Source organism: Lissotriton helveticus, chromosome 2_1 (assembly GCF_964261635.1).
Source record: "Lissotriton helveticus chromosome 2_1, aLisHel1.1, whole genome shotgun sequence".
In the NCBI taxonomy this organism is placed as follows: Eukaryota; Metazoa; Chordata; class Amphibia; order Caudata; family Salamandridae; genus Lissotriton; species Lissotriton helveticus.
Window position 1 is genome coordinate 611,481,990 of NC_136059.1, and position 18,641 is coordinate 611,500,630.

General features: G+C 46.8%; 1 protein-coding gene across 6 annotated transcripts in view; it reads right to left on the reverse strand.

Annotated features, from left to right (window-relative positions):
* The window catches only part of SSBP2 (single stranded DNA binding protein 2), an 875,377-nt gene that overhangs the window by 589,287 nt on the left and 267,449 nt on the right, over positions 1 to 18,641 (reverse strand). For all 6 annotated transcript variants that reach the window (XM_078675324.1, XM_078675321.1, XM_078675326.1 and 3 more), the window contains exon 2: positions 9,556 to 9,628. In XM_078675324.1, coding sequence (XP_078531450.1) covers positions 9,556 to 9,628 — 73 coding nt within the window. The remainder of the gene's footprint in view (positions 1 to 9,555; positions 9,629 to 18,641) is intronic.

The window sequence follows — 18,641 nt, forward strand, 5'->3', positions numbered from 1 at the left end:
ATCTCCCCACATTCAGTCTGCATCACCTTCACAGCAAACTCAAATCAACAATGCGCCTCCTCTAGATTTTTCTCCTGAGGACATCGGAGACTGCTTCAGTGGAATACACCCCTATCCGAGATGCAATCAGTCCTCCCTTTCTGAGATGAGACCATTCGTAAGACCCTTCATGGCTGATAACCTGCTCTCCTACTCACCACAGCCTTGCCCCTTTATCCAATATACCAAACACTAGTGTGCAGTGCCATCGTTGCTATCCTAGCTACCAGTCATTCATCTGCGATTTAAACACGCTAAATTACGGATGTTCTTAAGTACCACTATTGCAGGGGTCTCCAACCTTTTCTGTAGTGAGAGCTACTTATGCTAAAGGAAAATTCTCCCGAGCTAGCAGCACATTTTATCACTGTACAATAGTGACAATGTATGTTAGCAATACACTATGACCTCCCTAAGAAGGATTATCAGTAGTGACCACATAAGCATTCCGGGCAAGGCTACCAGCAAAAATGCCAGGAATCAGGAAAACGTTTACAGTATTAAATGTCTTCACCAGACTAATGAAGTAGCATTCAAATCATCACTTTTTCTGTGGCAAAATGGAAATAACCACAGTAATAAGTCTAAATATGTTACTGAATTGCAACCTTTTGTCTTTTCAGCATTTAAATTTCTGAGATTACACATTTTTTTTCAAACAAATGGAGCTTTCCATTTTGTACAAACTCAATTTTACGGAAAGAAAGACTTTTGTAAAAAAATATAACTATTGGCTTTAAATATTTGTTTTCATTTTTATGAAATACAGACAGCTTGTCATTTTTATCGACCACTCACATGTACAAATACCTCACATGAACAGATACTGCTTCGAAGGCCCATGTATTAGAATCATAGGCCATGGATAGTTACCATAATGCCTTGGATGTCTGCATCATGCCACTAACACTTTAGCCGCGGACGTTATTTCGCGGCAGTGCGGCGGTTCCACGGAGTAGGCGGACCGCGTCAGCCGTTGTACGTTCGCAGCACCAGCGAGGTAGTGCTCACGACGGCCAACGGCCGACGGCAGCAGTTAAAGGGTTAATGCCCACCATTAGACCAGGGTCCCTATTGTGCAATGGCTTAACAAAACGACTGCTAGGATGGCTACCATTATGTCAGAGATGGTTAAAGGTAGACCAGTCGTGCTCTTACTGTGTCAATGATAGATGCAGGTCATTTAATGTAATTGTAATTTATAAGTGCATGTCTACATTAAGAAAAGTTTTCCAGCGCTAGCCTCCTCAAAACAACATCATCCGCCGTGCAATACCAATCAAAATCGACAGAAGAATTAGACTGATGGTAACAACCAGGTTTTAAGGAGCTTATGATAAGCTGTAAATGATTTACAGGCTCTCAGCATCTGTGGCAAGGTGTTCCAGAGTTTAGTTCCTAAAAACACAAAAGCCTTACCACCTTGAGTTTTCTTGACTCTCGTAACCACTGCCAAGTCAGGTTGACAGGTTAACTTGAAAGGCGGGAACGTTTGGGTATATACCACGACACAAGATGTCTCATGAACAAGGGACCTGTTTGAAAGAGGCACTTATGCATATAGCATCTGGATTCCATCCATCACGGTCGCTCCCCCAGCTCTCCACTCGCTTCACAGAAGCCCTGTGCCAGTTGCCTGCCTTGCCTGCCCGGATTCCTGCTGAGCGCCATCCTGCTACAGCGCTTTCATCATCTAACTGCGCTTGGTATCGTTTCTACCCGCATTGCTTTTCAGACCTAATAACATTAAGTTAGAGCGCTCGTTATCGCTAGTGTTCGCATTGCTACATTGTATCTAATTGTGTAAAGCGGAGATTGTGTTTGCCGGTAGAGCGTCTCTTTAGTTCCTTAGTAAAAAGAATCTTTTAGTGAAGCTCCGGCTGTGCCCCACTTTCAATTTCATTCTGGGCGGCCATTTCGACTTGTTTGTAGTTTCACCCGTGTCTCCTCCCAGACCACGCCTCCCAGCTGACCCTCCCACGCTCCGCCCCCTCCACACTTCATTTATGCCTGATGTTCCAACGCGCAGCGTCCACGCGCTACGTACACGCCGAAGGTGCGCCAAAGGTAAGCCCGTCTACGCCCGTCCGCGCCTGGACCGCGCCCCGCGCCATACCCCCTGGTCCTCGCTTTGCCCAGCCCTCCCGCATTACCTACGATGCCACCACCCTCCTAGCCCTTAACCCCGGCCGCTCCCCCAACTGCGCCCAAGCCGCTCCTGGACACACCCATGGACCTTTCTCATGCTACTCCTGCAAATTCATCGGTACCGTCACCAACTCCGCTACGATCACACCTCAGATTCCCGACACCAACCACCTACAATGCATCCTTCTCAACATCCGATCGGTCCACAGGCACGCCATTGACCTATGGAATCTACTAGACACCATCTCACCAGACGTCGCCTTCCTAACAGAAACATGGATGAACGCTTCCTCCGCCCCAGACATCACCATTGCCATCCCTGAAGAATATAAGATCACACGCAAGGACCGTACCGGCCACACAGGAGGAGGAATCGCTATCGTCCATAAAAAATCAATCCACATCTCAACCAGCTCTGACGTCAATCTCGCCAACTCTGAACACCTTCACTTCCAGATCCACATCGACCCCAAGACCACACTCAGAGGCACCCTCCTCTACAGACCACCAGGACCCCGCGCAAAATTCAGTGAAGACATCACGGACTTCATCACTCCACACGCGCTCCCCTCCAAAGATTACATCCTTCTGGGAGACCTCAACTTTCACCTCGAAAAGAACAACGACCGCAACACCACCACCCTCTTGGACAACCTCGCCAACCTCGGACTTAAACAACTGGTCACTTCCCCCACCCACATCGCAGGTCACACACTCGACCCTATCTTCACCTCCAGCAATCATATCGCCTTCAGCCACACTACGGATCTCCTCTGGACTGACCACAGCTGCGTTCACTTCACCTACAACAAGCCGAAACCCATCAACCACCCCCAACCAACTCTGCAAAGAAACTGGAACAAAATCACCATCGACCAGATCTCCTCATCGCTCCTTCTAAACACCCCAGCCCACTCCTCTAACCCAGACCAAGCCGCCACCAACTTCACCCTATGGTTATCCAACACCGCCGACATCCTAGCACCACTGAAAAAACGTCAACGCAAACCTGGCAGCAAGAAGGCCTCATGGTTCAATGATGATCTTAAGAAGTCCAAGAAACTCTGCCGCTCCCTTGAAAAGGCCTGGAAAAAAGACCCAACCACTAGCTCCAAGGACGCCTTCAAAATCGCCACCCGCACACACCACCAACTAATCCGAAAGGCCAAGAAAACAGCATTCAAGGATCGACTAGACAACAACGCCCACAACAGCAAGGAACTTTTCAACATCGTCAAGGAATTTACCAATCCCTCGGCCAACTCCAATGACATCACCCCCTCTCAAGCCCTCTGCGACTCCCTGGCTTTATTCTTCCACAACAAAATTGCAGACATCCACAACAGCTTCGACAACCAACCCGGAGACCAACCCACCCAACCATATGCTGAACATTCTCCCCCCTTGAACACCCTTAACGACTGGAACCCAATCTCCACTGAGGACACCATCCGCCTGATGAACTCCATCCACTCAGGATCCCCCACAGACCCATGTCCTCACCACATCTTCAACAAAGCAGACTCCGCCATAGCACCGCACCTCCGAGACGTCATCAACTCCGCCACCTTCCCAGAAAGCTGGAAACACGCTGAACTCACCGCCCTTCTGAAAAAACCCACTGCGGACCCCACCGAACTCAAAAATTACCGCCCCATCTCGCTCCTTCCTTTCCCGGCCAAAGTCATCGAGAAAGCTGTCAACAACCAGCTCGCCGCCTTCCTCGAAGCCAACAAATCCCTCGACTCCTCACAGTCCGGCTTCCGAGCAAAACACAGCACTGAGACCGCCCTCATCGCAGCAACAGACGACATTCGAACTCTACTGGACAATGGAGACACAGTCGCCCTCATCCTCCTCGACCTCTCTGCAGCCTTTGACACAGTCTGCCACAGCACCCTTTTACAACGCCTCAGAAACATCGGAATACAAGGAAAAGCACTTGAATGGATCACCTCGTTCCTCACCGGAAGAACCCAGAGAGTCCGCCTTCCACCATTCAAGTCCGAGGCCACTGAAGTCATCTGTGGCGTTCCACAGGGATCCTCACTCAGTCCCACCCTCTTCAACGTATACATGAGCCCCCTCGCGGCCATCGCCCGCCAACACAACCTCAACATCATCTCTTACGCGGATGACACGCAACTGATCCTTTCTCTCACCAATGACCCCAGCACAGCCAAAACTAACCTACACGAAGGAATGAAAGAAGTTGCCGAATGGATGAAACACAGCCGTCTGAAACTGAACTCAGATAAAACAGAAGTCCTCATCCTAGGTACATCCCCCTCTGCATGGGACGACTCTTGGTGGCCGGAAGCCCTTGGAAAAGCACCCATCCCGACAGACCACGCACGGAACCTAGGCGTCATCCTGGATTCTTCACTTTCAATGAACAGACAAGTCAGCGCCGTCTCCTCATCCTGCTTCAACATTCTTCGCATGCTCAAAAAAACATTTCGCTGGATCCCCACCGAAACCAGAAAAACAGTCACCCACGCTCTGGTCACGAGCCGACTGGACTATGGAAACACCCTCTACGCAGGTACTACCGCTAAACTCCAGAAGAAACTCCAACGAATCCAAAACGCCTCAGCCAGGATCATATTAGACATCCCGCGTAACGAACACATCTCTGGTCACCTGAAAGACCTCCACTGGCTACCCGTCAATAAGAGGATCACTTTCCGACTGCTAACCCACGCACACAAATCACTCTACGACATCGGACCAGAATGCCTCAACTCACGACTGTCCTTCTACACCCCCTCCCGCCAACTACGTTCTTCCAGCCAAGCCTTCGCCACTGTACCTCGCATCAACAAGACCACCATGGGAGGCAGATCCTTCTCATACCTGGCAGCTAAAACATGGAACTCACTCCCCACTTACCTTCGCCTTACCCAGAACCACCTAGCATTCAGAAAGCAACTTAAAACGTGGATATTTGACAAATAATCCTCCTCCCCTCCCTAAGCGCCTTGAGACCCTCTGGGTATGTAGTGCGCTATATAAATTCTTTGACTTGACTTGACTTGACATTTGACTTGACTATCTATGGCAGCCAATGGAGCATCTATAACAAGCTGCCTGAAGAAGTGAATTTGGGAGTGTGGAAGAGAAGGCATGCAACATCTACACCAAGAATGTCAAAAATAGTCAAAAATTGCCATTATTATGTCATTGGCACTATTATGCCCATGAATAGATAAAATTGTGTCACACATAAAATTCTTAAAAAGGGGGTTAGTATACACATTTAGCAGTCCTTAACACCAGGTGTTGCTTCTAGGAAGCAACACTGTTTATTAGGGTGGTACACAATGTCAGACAGACCACACATAAATGGATGCAGATGAGGCTTTTAATTGTCTCTACTCTAGATCATACACGGTTCTCCTCAGTTTTTGAACTGTTCATGCACACCTTATCTAACGTATTTTAGCTATGGGTCCTACAGTCCCAGTCCATTGTTCACACACATGGTGCGCTTAGAAGAGTAGGGCCTACAATATGGCCAAGCTCCATGTGACTTAGTTAGATTGATATTGGAAACAGATGGTCATGTGGCAGGCCCCATAGACCGATACAATGGGTGTTTGAGTTTTAGCATGAGGCCCTGCCATTGGTTTGGCTGGCAGTCACTGTAAAGGTCGTGAGATGAGCAGTGCTGCTTTATTTAATATGCAGAGACTATCTCAATGAGACACTGGGTTTGGCTTCACCTCAGAGCTACTTTGAGGCTATTGGTGAGCTACCAGTAGCTCCCGAGCTACTCTTTGGGAGACCCCTGCACTATTGTTTGCTCGGTATGGTACGGCATTTTTAACCGAAAGGCTTGTTTCTGGTAAAGTAAAAATTTAGGGAAGGCTTTTTCTCCAGCAAAAATGTATCTTTCAGGTGTTCCTTTTTTCTAAATTATGTCAGTTGTCCAAATGTTTATAGCTGTTCTAACTCTTAGGGATACACTGCACGAATCAGCTTTCAAAATTGTCCACATGCTCCTCAGCCCCACTCAAAAGTATGCAACTATCAATTATGCTCTCCCCCTGGGTGAACAAGTCTGATCACTTTTTACATAGGGTCACGTAGAACAGAAAACTTGTTTGGCGCAAGACAATAAACCTTTTACTATAAAGGGTAGTTCAAAATATATCCAAAAAGAAATGATCAATTTTATGAAGTTCTAAAGGAAAAATGGAGGCAATCGTTGCCTTTGTGCAGATCATGGTGGGAAACAAATCGTTCTCAATTCAGTAATCCACTAATTTAGAAGTAAGACATTTAACAGGTAGCTGGAAGATCTGATTACTTAAACAGAAGAAAAATTACCGACGTACGTGTATTTTTCAAATAAGTCATGAACATTACTTTAATTTGGATTAGGGATAAACAACAACAAACTGTCAACCACGGTCTTGGTTTGACAGGATGAAGGCAAGTTGTTTTGTAAGTTCAAAGAACTGAAGACTTCAACAAAGAAGAACTAGTATTAATGCTGACTAACTTTTCCATCAAATGATTTTCTTTGATATGCAGCAGCATTAGTATAGCATACCACGCGCTTTCTTTGAGCCTAGAAATGAGTAAAGCAGGAGAGTTGAGTAAAGAGATATTAAGTAAAAAGCAGTGAGGATAGGCATTACCTGCTATACTGATAGGTCGAGTATGTGTCTATGCAGTAAAGCTTGTCAAAGGTGTTGACTTATCTGAAGATTTCTGCAGATGGAACAATTCTCACATGACGAGTGTTCTCTCCCTTGACACCAAAGGAACACGTCAATGATTTACTCTGAAGTAGTCTGTTGGCGCTTTGATGGACCATGAAAACATAACTAACTAATCCACTCAAGGAGGACAGTTAAAAAGGGATTTTGATTTATAAGCATCTTTAGTTTTATCAAGAGAATACTACATGGACCTTTTATCATCCAAGATACAAATAAACTATTCTTTTTGAAGTTGGATTCCGGAAGAAGGTAGAGAACAGTCTGACTGATCTACAGTTTGAATCACACTAATTCGTCTAGTCCCGCAGTTCTTAACCTTTTGACTTCCGTGGGCTCCAATGAATCACTTCTGGAAGCCAGGGATGACCTCATCTTAGTAATTTATTTGTATGACTAGGACGTCAAAATAAAAACAAACAGAGAAACAAGTTTACAACAAATAAATACGCGAGTATGGAATATTTTAGTTCCTTCGCAATTGAAAAGTACACTGAAATCGAAATTTAAAGGGGAGGTTGGATCCTTTCAAAATGTAGTTTTATTTCTAAAATATAAACCATATGCTAGACTCTGGTACATAACATTGTCTTTTCGGCTCCTAATTATATGCTCTCTTTTTCTAGGCACATACAAGTTTGCTGTATTTGCGCTGCACCCACCAATAAGAATAACAAAAGTTTTAGCTCCCAATTTTAAATTACTTCACACTTAGAGTGTTTTAAAACTTACAATTTAAATGTTTTGCTTATTGATGTACATGTACTTTATAGCTCTGGTATTTCATTTTATAAGCAGTTGTGGACCTTCTCAGTAGACATCGCGGTTAAGAACCACTGGTCTAGTCAGTTCTGTCTGCTTTCTATGGCTTATACTGAACTTCTTTCTTAAGCATAAGTTTACTGCAGGTACCTGGGAGCTTGCAAAATAGACATTTAAGATAGGATCTCAAGCCTGCACAGAAGTCCTTGGGACAGCAAGGACATGGACACTACCAATGATGCGGTTATTCAGGAGCAATAAGGATCATCCTTGTTTTATGTTTAAGTTTGCAGATTTACATAGTGCGGCTTTTCACCCATATGGGTATCCAGGCACTGTCCATGGGCAGGGTGAGAGAAGTGATTAGCCCAGAATAACAGGATGTTGCGCTGAGACTCGAACCTGGATCCCCAACTCCCGAGTCAGCAGCTCTGGATCCCCAGCTCCTGAGTCGGCTGCTCTGGCCCCTGCGACACATCTTACATAGGGAAGGACAAGGAATGAAGGAAAGGCAGAGATATGAATCAGACTGGTCAATGAAAAAACACATTCTCCTGGATGTTGGCTCTGAAACCTGGACACGCATTCTCTGCATTTATCGATTGTGCAGTTGCAAGCATCCACTAGCTCAAGCTCTTCAAGGAGATGCCTTCTTCAACATCTGCCATCCTCTTCTGTAAGACCATAAGAGGAATTGCTGTGAAAATACCGAGCCCAAACGTTTTGAGCCTCCCATGATGGCATTTTGAATCTCCTTCTCCGTAGATTACGCAGATACTACATTATTGTTGTATTTACCATCTGGATCAGCATGGATCGACCAATCGTGGATGGAGCGGAGGATTTCAGAGCTAACTAGACTGCACTTGCGTATTTGTGTGATACAGTTGTACACCAGCTGACATCTAATCTGCAATTATATTTATGCACATATTTCTAACATAGATATTGCCCAAGGTTACATAAAGAGATTAATATAGCTCCGGTTATCCCTGCCATACGGCTTTTCTCTGCAGCTATCTGCTCCCCGACTGTCACAGTCTAAAGATGCAACATGACAGGAAATTCCCAGTGTCCATCGTTCCTCGAAGGTTTACCATTTAAGGACAGCAGACATGACAATGGAGTGAGTCTAGGAAATGAACGTATAACGCGCCTTCCACGTTCTACATAGAAACTATGCAGGTCATTACTGGGTATTAGGGCAGCTTCCCCTGGAGAGGATTGTTTCAAGTGTGCCATTGCTATTCCTGAATACTTGCTGCAAAAAATGTAAACCTACATAAACCCCGAGCAAATAACTTGAAGATCTGTATGCGATGCGAAGACAGAAATCCAGCTTAGAAAATAAACTCACCTGCTAAAGGGATAAAGATGTCATTCCTATCCCCTTTGCCTTGTAAAGCACTGAAATCTGGAAATAATTCCCTTCCTTGGAGGACAGAAAATGAGATTGCCTATTTTCTCAGCCACTGAATTCTATTTTATACAAAATAGATAGACCAATACATATGTCAAAGCAAATCTGCAATTTAACAAATCGAGGAGAAAGAGGGCGCGTGAGCGTGTGTGAATGTTAGCAGTCAGTTTACTCTCCTTTCAAAAGCCAGGAAATTAAACGATTTATTGGTAATTCCGGGTAGTGAAATATTGTATCCAAAAGCAAGCAAATAGATAACCAACAAACTTCACTGTTCCAAACCCACAGAAATGAGATAAGATATTTAACAGTACCATATTCTGTTGTTGTTTATAGCACAACACGAGAAAAGCAAACACCACCAATTGATTTAAGCGGTGCACGAGTTGAAGTAAATGCATTTTTTTTTAAAACAGCATTTTCATTAGGTAAGTAATATTCAGTGAATAAGATACTTACCTCTGACAAAAATGTCTGGGCAGATTTCTGTGCTCCTACATGCAGCAAGTATTCATATACATAAAGCGCTAACCTGGAAGAGGAAAGAAATACAAGTGAGTGAGTGCAAGAAGTCTTATCACCCTTAGATCATACTTTAAATGACAAGCAAACTGTTTTACATCAGAGATATCAGGTGAAGTTTCGAAGAACCAAATTATTTCAACTTCTTCCTACCCCCATTCCAATTCAAATAGAATTATTGAGAAACAGTGAGCCCTAGAACTTCAATCGCACAGAATAAGCTAACAAGCATTTACAATGCAATGGTTTCGCCTTTGGAAAAGTTAGAGCTATTGGCATTGTAAATGACAAAATTTGTATTTATGTGTTGGTTTTGAAAACAGATAAATAAATGGCATTGTCATTTACATTGCCATTAGCTTAATCTCTGCAGTCACTCTGCACTCCCTAGCCCTCCCTAGTCACTCTGCACTCCCTGGTCACTCTGCACTCCCTGGTCACTCTGCACTCCCTGGTCACTCTGCACTCCCTGGTCACTCTGCACTCCCTGGTCACTCTGCACTCCCTGGTCACTCTGCACTCCCTGGTCACTCTGCACTCCCTGGTCACTCTGCACTCCCTGGTCACTCTGCACTCCCTGGTCACTCTGCACTCCCTGGTCACTCTGCACTCCCTGGTCACTCTGCACTCCCTGGTCACTCTGCACTCCCTGGTCACTCTGCACTCCCTGGTCACTCTGCACTCCCTGGTACCTCTGCACTCCCTAGCACCTCTGCACTCCCTAGCACCTCTGCACTCCCTAGCACCTCTGCACTCCCTAGCACCTCTGCACTCCCTAGCACCTCTGCACTCCCTAGCACCTCTGCACTCCCTAGCACCTCTGCACTCCCTAGCACCTCTGCACTCCCTAGCACCTCTGCACTCCCTAGCACCTCTGCAGTCACTTTGCACTCCGTAGCACTCCCTAGTCACTCTGCACTCCCTAGTCACTCTGCACTCCCTAGTCTTTTTTTTTTTTTAAGCTTTATTCGGTTTTTAAGTTTTAAAACCATAAAAGCAACAAACAAAATACATACATGCAAAAACAACAACAATTCATTTCAAGGTTAAAAGAAAACCGACTATTTAAGACAAACTAAAATCAATTTGGCAAATCAACTAATCAAAATAATGACACAGGATACACAGAATCCCCTTTCACCAAGTATTATAAATCAGTGACATTTATCTTGGTACCGGATTGTCTCGAGGGCCGGGATAAAAGTCATGCAAATCCCAGATACGGATGGGGCCATCTCCAACTTTGGGCTGGGAAGATCGTAGGTAGGGGACAATGTTCCTATACTTGAATTTAATTAATATCAAGTCCCCCGGAATGTCTTTGGGCAACGTACCTAGCCACCCCACCCTCCTGACGCTCAGGATTCCGCCATCTAAAGCAGGTGGTAACGGTCTGTTGTTTTTAAGCCAAAAGATGGCTTTGTTGAGCAGGTCCTGGTGTGTTTCAAGTTTGCCTTGACTAAGTGCAGGGACCCCAGTGAGAACGGTCACATATGGTGCGGCCTCAGGGGGTAAATTGATTCGATGCCTTCTTTCTGGAAAGATCCTAGGAGCTATGTGAGGGACATGTGCGGGATTAGAAGTAACGTTGCGGCCAGTTGGAATGGGTGTGGTAAGAGGGGAATCAAGAGTTTGAACCTTCCTGCGTACAGTGGACTTAGGCCTTTCATGGTTGGTAGGGGGAGGGGGACGAGTGGGTATAGCAGTATTTTCAGTTAATGGACAAATCCTTTTTACTGTTTTTTCAATACTGGTCAACCTGTCGCCCAGATCGTTGATTTTTGTGACCAATGGTGATATTGCAGAGTTTAACAGTCGCTCAATTTGAGCCAATAAGGTCAATTGGAGGGGCAATACACAGTCATGTATTCTAATCCCAGCCTTATCCAGCGTTAATAAAGTTGGGTTCACAGCCTAGCCTGGAAACATGATGGCCGCCTGAACCCTCGGCTCCGCTGCCCCGCTCTCCTCCCCGCCGTACCGTCCCGCATCCTGTCATTTATCCGGTCTTTCTTGGACGGAATCGGACTCGGGGAGTGCTGCTGACTCCGGCGGTGTGCTTCCCGACGTGATCCCTACGACGGGACGGATTGAGCGTCCCTGTTTCTTTTCCGCCATTAATGGCGTCTTTGTTCGCGGAGCGGACGGGCTCCGACCACCTCAACAGCGGCCACAGCCTACAGGGCGAAGTCGACCAACGGAAATCGGCGGCCGCTTGGAGTTTCTGCGGCGGCGCGCTTTCGTTTCTTGTTACCCCGGCACTTAGTTAGACTTGTAGCGGCTGGTGCTACATTTGTATCTCCTGTGCCTTCCCTCCGTGGAGCGGGGAGAGGGGCCATTTTGTGCCGAATGCGAAGCGCTTGTTTCTGTTGATCTACTCGACTCCAGAGGGTGTTTATTATTGCTGAAGACTGCATCCATGTGCCATATTGCTATGGGACTCGCTGCCCCTGTCCCCGTGACTCGGCTGTGCTTTCCGGGGCGCTCCTGGGAGGATAAATTGCGAGACGGGGATGCCGGCGTATTGGCTCGGGGACTGCCCCTGGTCGTCGACCTTTGCTCAAGTGGAGCTGCATTATCCTCCACGCCGGAGGTTCCCCTTCAGATCGCTGACATCCTGAGCGCCCTGGCTGCCTTGAGTGCTGATTGTGCTGGCCACGCCTGGGACCTGGGGGGCCGCTTGGACTCTGTCTTATTTGCGATATCCTCTGCCCGATATGGAGATCGTGTGTTGAGCGCTTCGCCACACCCTGAGCCCGTGCACGGTGAGCTGTCTATCCTGCTGTGTATGGTGGCGCTGGGGGTACAGGAACTGGCTTCGGCTGTGGCGCTGTCGTCTATAATCCTGGAGTGGTGTGACGATCCTGGACTGGCGCAGCCGCGGGGGAGTCGCCTTTGGGCGCCATGTTCTGTACTTTATTCTGGACTTGCTGGAGATTCTTCTTGTGGTGTTTTGGGCGCGATGCTTCTGCTTCTGCTGTTCATCTGTGGGGACTTGTATTTGCGCACCGCTCTTCTCCGTGCACCGATGGCCCACATGGTGTTGTGTTGGACTGGCCTTAACGGACGGCGCCCTGTTCTGCTGTGGTACTTTCAGTTGCTTACCTTACTTTGGTGGGCGGTTTCATTTTTGCCTTTCGCTGCCACTTTGGATCGTCAGGGACAAGGTTGACAATGCCTTTCACTGTTGTTTTCTGTTTTCGGCTTGCTGGAACTGTGATGGGTAAACAAAGGAACTGGTCGCTGGAACTGTTTTAATGGGGGATCGCTGGGTCGGGCGGCCGCAACTATCCTGGGTTTCCTTTTGGGGCACGTAACTCTGGCCCTCCTCCGGTTTTACATGTGTGTGTTCTTTTTCTTTCTTTCTCCTTTATCTGTATTTCGGGTATTCTTTATTGGGCGACAGGCACGCCGTTATGGGGGGGGGTAGGCCGTAGCCTCTACGTGTGTGCAGGGTGGGGGGTAGGGGGGGGGGTTTTGTTTTGTTTTTCGTTCCTATGGGCCTTCTTTTCCTTTTTATTCGTTAACTCTTTCTCCTCTTCTTTCTCTGGGGTCACTGGTTTGGGTCGGGATGGGATGGGGGGTGATCGACGCACGGCTTATTATGCGATTTTCAATCCTTTTCAGTTATCACTGTGCGGCCATTTTGCTCCTGTCTTACTGTTTGTGGACTTCCTTGCTTCACATCGCCCACCTCTGCTGTTGCTGTATATTGCGACTTTTGATCCTTTCTAATGTCTCTTTATTTACTTTGTTTTATGAACATTATAAAATCAAAACCTTGCTTTCTCCTGCTTCTCGGCGGTGTAACAGCTTCTGTGTAATTTGATTGCCCGTACTTGTATTTGTATCGCTGCTGAGTTACCGTATTGCTTGCTATTGTGCACAGATCTCTGTCTAGGCCAGCCGGTTGGTTGTGGGCCCGTAATTGTTTACGATTTTGTGCAATAAAGGTTTTAAAAAAAAAAAAAAAAAAAAATAAAGTTGGGTTGGGGGGGGATGATGAGGGGCTACAGCACATTTGATTGACATTAAATAGGTTCTCATTGGTATTATCTATTTCCTCATCATGGTTCCTTTTTCTGATTGAACCCTGGGACAGTATGTTGGCTTGAGAAAGGATTTTTTTGGAGGATAAAGGTACATCCTGGGGAGTGCAGTATTTGGTCATTGTCTCTGTCCACTAGAGGGGGGGTTGATACGTCCGGGACATATTTTGTGCCACACAGGGCGTTCAGCTCCTCCCAGACGGACATAATTATTGGAAAGCAGAACTCCGAAACTGACAATAGGCAATTCAAAGCGAAAAAGATAAGAAGGTAAAAGTGTCTCTGTACCTCCTCCTTCGATAGAGCCGAGTGGGGTGGCCCGTCCCGTCCTCCTCTGGCCTCTGAGGGCCACAGAGGGCCCGCCCTTTGCCCAGGCTTAGCTCGGCGTCCCGCGAGGCGGGGCAGAGCGGTGTTTATGGCACCTCCTGGCGCTACGGTGCGTCACTGAAGCTGCGCCGCCGCTGTGGCAGCCGGGAGTTGTGGTCCCGGGGCGGCGGCGCTGATTCCTGCAGCTGGTGACTCCTGGCGGTGGCGGCTTCGCTGTAGGGCTTCCTCTCCCAGCCCCCGGTAAGTGGCCTGCTGTCCCCCCGCTCCGCCGGGCAGAGCGCTGTTTATGGCGCCTCCTGGCGCTACGGTGCGTCACTGAAGCTGCGCCGTCGCTGTGGCAGCCGGGAGTTGTGGTCCCGGGGCGGCGGCGCTGATTCCTGCAGCTGGTGACTCCTGGCGGTGGCGGCTTCGCTGTTGGGCTTCCTCTCCCAGCCCCCGGTAAGTGGCCTGCTGTCCCTAGTCACTCTGCACTCCCTAGCACTCCCTAGCTCTCCCTAGCACTCTGCAGTCACTCTGCACTCCCTAGCACTCCCTAGCTCTCCCTAGCACTCTGCAGTCACTCTGCACTCCCTAGCACTCCCTAGCACTCTGCAGTCACTCTGCACTCCCTAGCACTCCCTAGCTCTCCCTAGCACTCTGCAGTCACTCTGCACTCCCTAGTCACTCCCTAGTCACTCTGTACTCCCTAGCACTCCCTAGTCACTCTGCACTCCCTAGCACTCCCTAGTCACTCTGCACTCCCTAGCACTCCCTAGTCACTCTGTACTCCCTAGCACTCCCTAGCCACTCTGCACTCTGCACTCACACTCTGCACTCACACTCAGCACTCACTACTCTACTCACTCACTCTGCACACTCACTTTGCACTCTGCACTCACAATCTGCACTCAATTTTATCAAATACCGAGGAGAGGGGACTGCCTGGAGTGTGCTTATGTTGACAGTAGCTTGACAGTGCAAGTGTCACCTGACCTATTAACCTACACCAATATTATTCTACCGTTCTTTGCTTCCTAACAATACATATCTATTCCTATGCTATCTACTGGTAATGCTTCACATTACCATACCACATTCCCTTAAGGTCGGACCTGTTGCCATTGCCAATGCTTGTTTGTACTCTTTGCACGCCACTGAAACAACAAACAGTCTGTGCTTTGCGATTCAAAGGACAGATGGCCCTTAACCTGACTTGGAAATCTCCCTCTTCCTCATGTTCAGCTTCCGCCAAGGGTGCAGTCAGTGACCATTATTATGTAATGAGGGTCTAAAAAGGAACATTGACGGGCATGCTACGTGGCCCTGAAGAACTGTCGGAGGAAGCAGGCGCCCGTGCCATACTGTGCCCCTCACATGCCACGCCACAGATGCATGAAGGAGCAGCCTGCGCAGAAGATACAAGTGCGGTAGGGGTGGGGGTGCAGACGTAGCCTGGTAAAGGCCCGCTGTTAATGGTGCGCATAACAAAGCTTCTTCGCCGTTGGAGCCGCTCCACTGGGAAGAAGGCAAAATAGGCGTGGGTGAAGGGCCAAGAGTGCGCTCCAAGGAAGCAACAGAAGGGAGCCCTGGTCCGAAGAGACCAAATAGAACATACAGTGGGCCCCGGAAATATAAGGAACTCTCTGGGAAGGAGCAGGCTAACGTGTGGCAGAGAGGGCGACAGCAAGTTCGCTGACTTTGGGGAATAACGCCACACCCTACCAGTCAAAAACATTCGCTCCCAGTAAGCCTTGGGATGCTAAATGTAGTGGAGCTGCAAAATTAAGTGTGAGGGGACCCCAGAGCAGACACTGCACTCGCAGATAAAGCCTGGCTGGAAGTTGGCTAGAGGAACAAATGTACAGTACCAAGATACGCCTTGCTTTTGTTGGGGGTTACGGTTACCCCATACAGCTAAAACACTAAATGCCAAGAACAGAAAACACTGAAACCCAATCTCTTGTTTACACGTGCCTTCATGTACTTAAACTAGGCTAAAATGTCGAGAAATATTTGACCTTAAATTTGCTAAGAGCAACCCGCCCACGAGCAGTGACCAAACTATAGATAATGATTTGGCGGCAATTAGACCTCCTTAGAAACGCTGTGTCTGCAGGTGGCGGGATTATTAATCCAAACAACGTGTTCGCAAGAGTTTGTGGCTACACGACATAGGTGCTCGGGTTATTCACTATAAAGTTTACTTTCTTTACACCCTGAGTGACCTACAGCTTGCATTTTGGCACCTCTCGTGGTCGGTATCACATGCATTCCCTCGGTTTATACAGCTGCAGAGCGCTGCTCCAGTGGCTCAGTTTGCATCATAAAGAGAAGAACTCGGGAGGGTGCTTGGAGGGGGGGTGCTGCATGTAAATAAAGCGATGGAAAGTGGAGTTTACAGCAAAAGTGCAGGGTTGGTCTTTTCTTTCTTTGCGCCTTCTTAGAGGACCGACAATTTTTATTGAGGGGTAAGATCTATATATTAATGAAGTAGGTCAAAGAAGATTGTTTAAGACAAGCATTTAGTGGAAGATGTTTCTTGGGCGCATAGTTCCTTCAAATTATAAATCTACCCTCGCACGGTTTTTCACTGTTAGTTGAATGAAAAAGAAGCATTTACGACGCATTTACACACGGGCTCAGGGAGGGGGGACGGGCTCACGGACAGCGGGAGGGGGGTTGGGGGGGCGGGAACAGCCAGCACTCATCTGGACCTGGACTTCCTCCGTCTGCGGTCGGCCTCGGAATGGCCAAAACAAACATGGAGGACAAAAAAAAATAAACCCCGCCCACGGCCGCATGACGAGCAAAAAGGGTCAGGATGAGAAAAAGATCACAGGAACGCCCACAAGTCGCCTCGCAGGATGACGGACGCCTCTGTTTGCCAATGGCTAGCGTCCATTTATGGAGCTAGCCAATGGGATACAGAGGCGGACCGAACATCCATACTGTTGACAAAAGTTTTCGTCCTGGGCGGGGCACTGCAAGCAGTGCCCTCGCCAGGTCGAAACCTAAAAAGCGCTGTAGACCTGCGAGACTGGACCAATGTGAACCCAAACCATATTGTCAGTACAGAGCGCACGCCGCGCGCCCAGTAACAGGAAGGAGTGTGTGGAAATCCACCTCCAAATCATGAAAGCGTGGGCTACCTTAAAGCTGATCCTAGGGCGTATAGACCCCATTATTTACTATTGGCAGCTGAAAATCTTTTAAATTGGGTGCGGGTGAAATGTAAACTGTGAATTGCAATAGTTGGGCAGAGAGTAATATCACCTTCATGTTAGTTCAAAGGCATTGCACTCTCCCCACCACTGGGAAAATATATATATATATTCACTGAAAAAACCATAGGTTATAGACCATATATAGTTAGGAATTAGCATTTACAAAACCTTGAAAATTCACTGAAAAAACCATAGGTTATAGACCATATATAGTTAGGAATTAGCATTTAAAAAACCTTATTTTACTCACACAAAACCATTGAAATTCCATATATAGTTAGTTGCACTAACTATATATTGCGCACCCGCAATCCACTGCTGATCATGTCACATATTACATCATTCATGACATGGTCAGTGACATCACTGATGACATCACTGATGACATCTCAAATGACATCACTGATGACATCACTGATGACAACATCCAGTGACTATGTTTCTGTAAAGTTAAAATATGTCTTACATATTGAAGAATGAGTGGATGTATAAGTGTCTGGACGAAGGATTTAGTAGGTGCATGACTGAATGTATGAGTGAGTGATTAAATGTGTCTCACTGAGTGCATGGGTTAGTGACTAAACTGTCTTAATTTGTGCATCATTATGTCTGTTGTTCTGTAAACTGCTGCATGTGTTGATCAGTAGCTATATGAGTAACTATATGGGTTATTGATTGATTGCCCAAGTATTTGCATGGGAGACTGAGTGTGTGTGTGGCTGGATGGGAGGTGTGTGACTCTGTACAGATCAATGTGTACTTGTATCAATGATTGTATAAGAGAGTAAGTATGTGTTAGTATATGGTTGAAAACGTAAGGTGCTCTATGTTTAACTGTATAGAGTAGAAAATGGAAGTGTGATTGATTCTTTACAGGACTGACTAGGTGTGTGAGTAACTCCATGGATGAGTGGCAGAGTGTGAGTGTCTGTATAGGTGTATGAGTGCATATGATTGTGTTGTAAACATGAGTGATTGTATGTATGAATGATTGTATGGGTGAATGAGTGAATGTGTGTGTAGACGTAGGAATCAGTGAGTACGTATGTAGTAACTAGTATTGGTGTGTCAATGGTTTCAAAAATTATACTCTGTTTTTAACACTGGGTGAAACAGAGGTTATATTAAAATGTGAAGAGATGCATTGTATTGTCACATGAATAATATCATCAGTGATGTGGTCATTGATGTCAAATGAGATGTCATCAGTGATGTCATCAGTGATGTCATTTGAGATGTCATCAGTGATGTCATCAGTGATGTCACTGACCATGTCATGAATGATGTAATATGTGACATGATCAGCAGTGGATTGCGGGTGCGCAATATATAGTTAGTGCAACTAACTATATATGGAATTTCAATGGTTTTGTGTGAGTAAAATAAGGTTTTTTAAATGCTAATTCCTAACTATATATGGTCTATAACCTATGGTTTTTTCAGT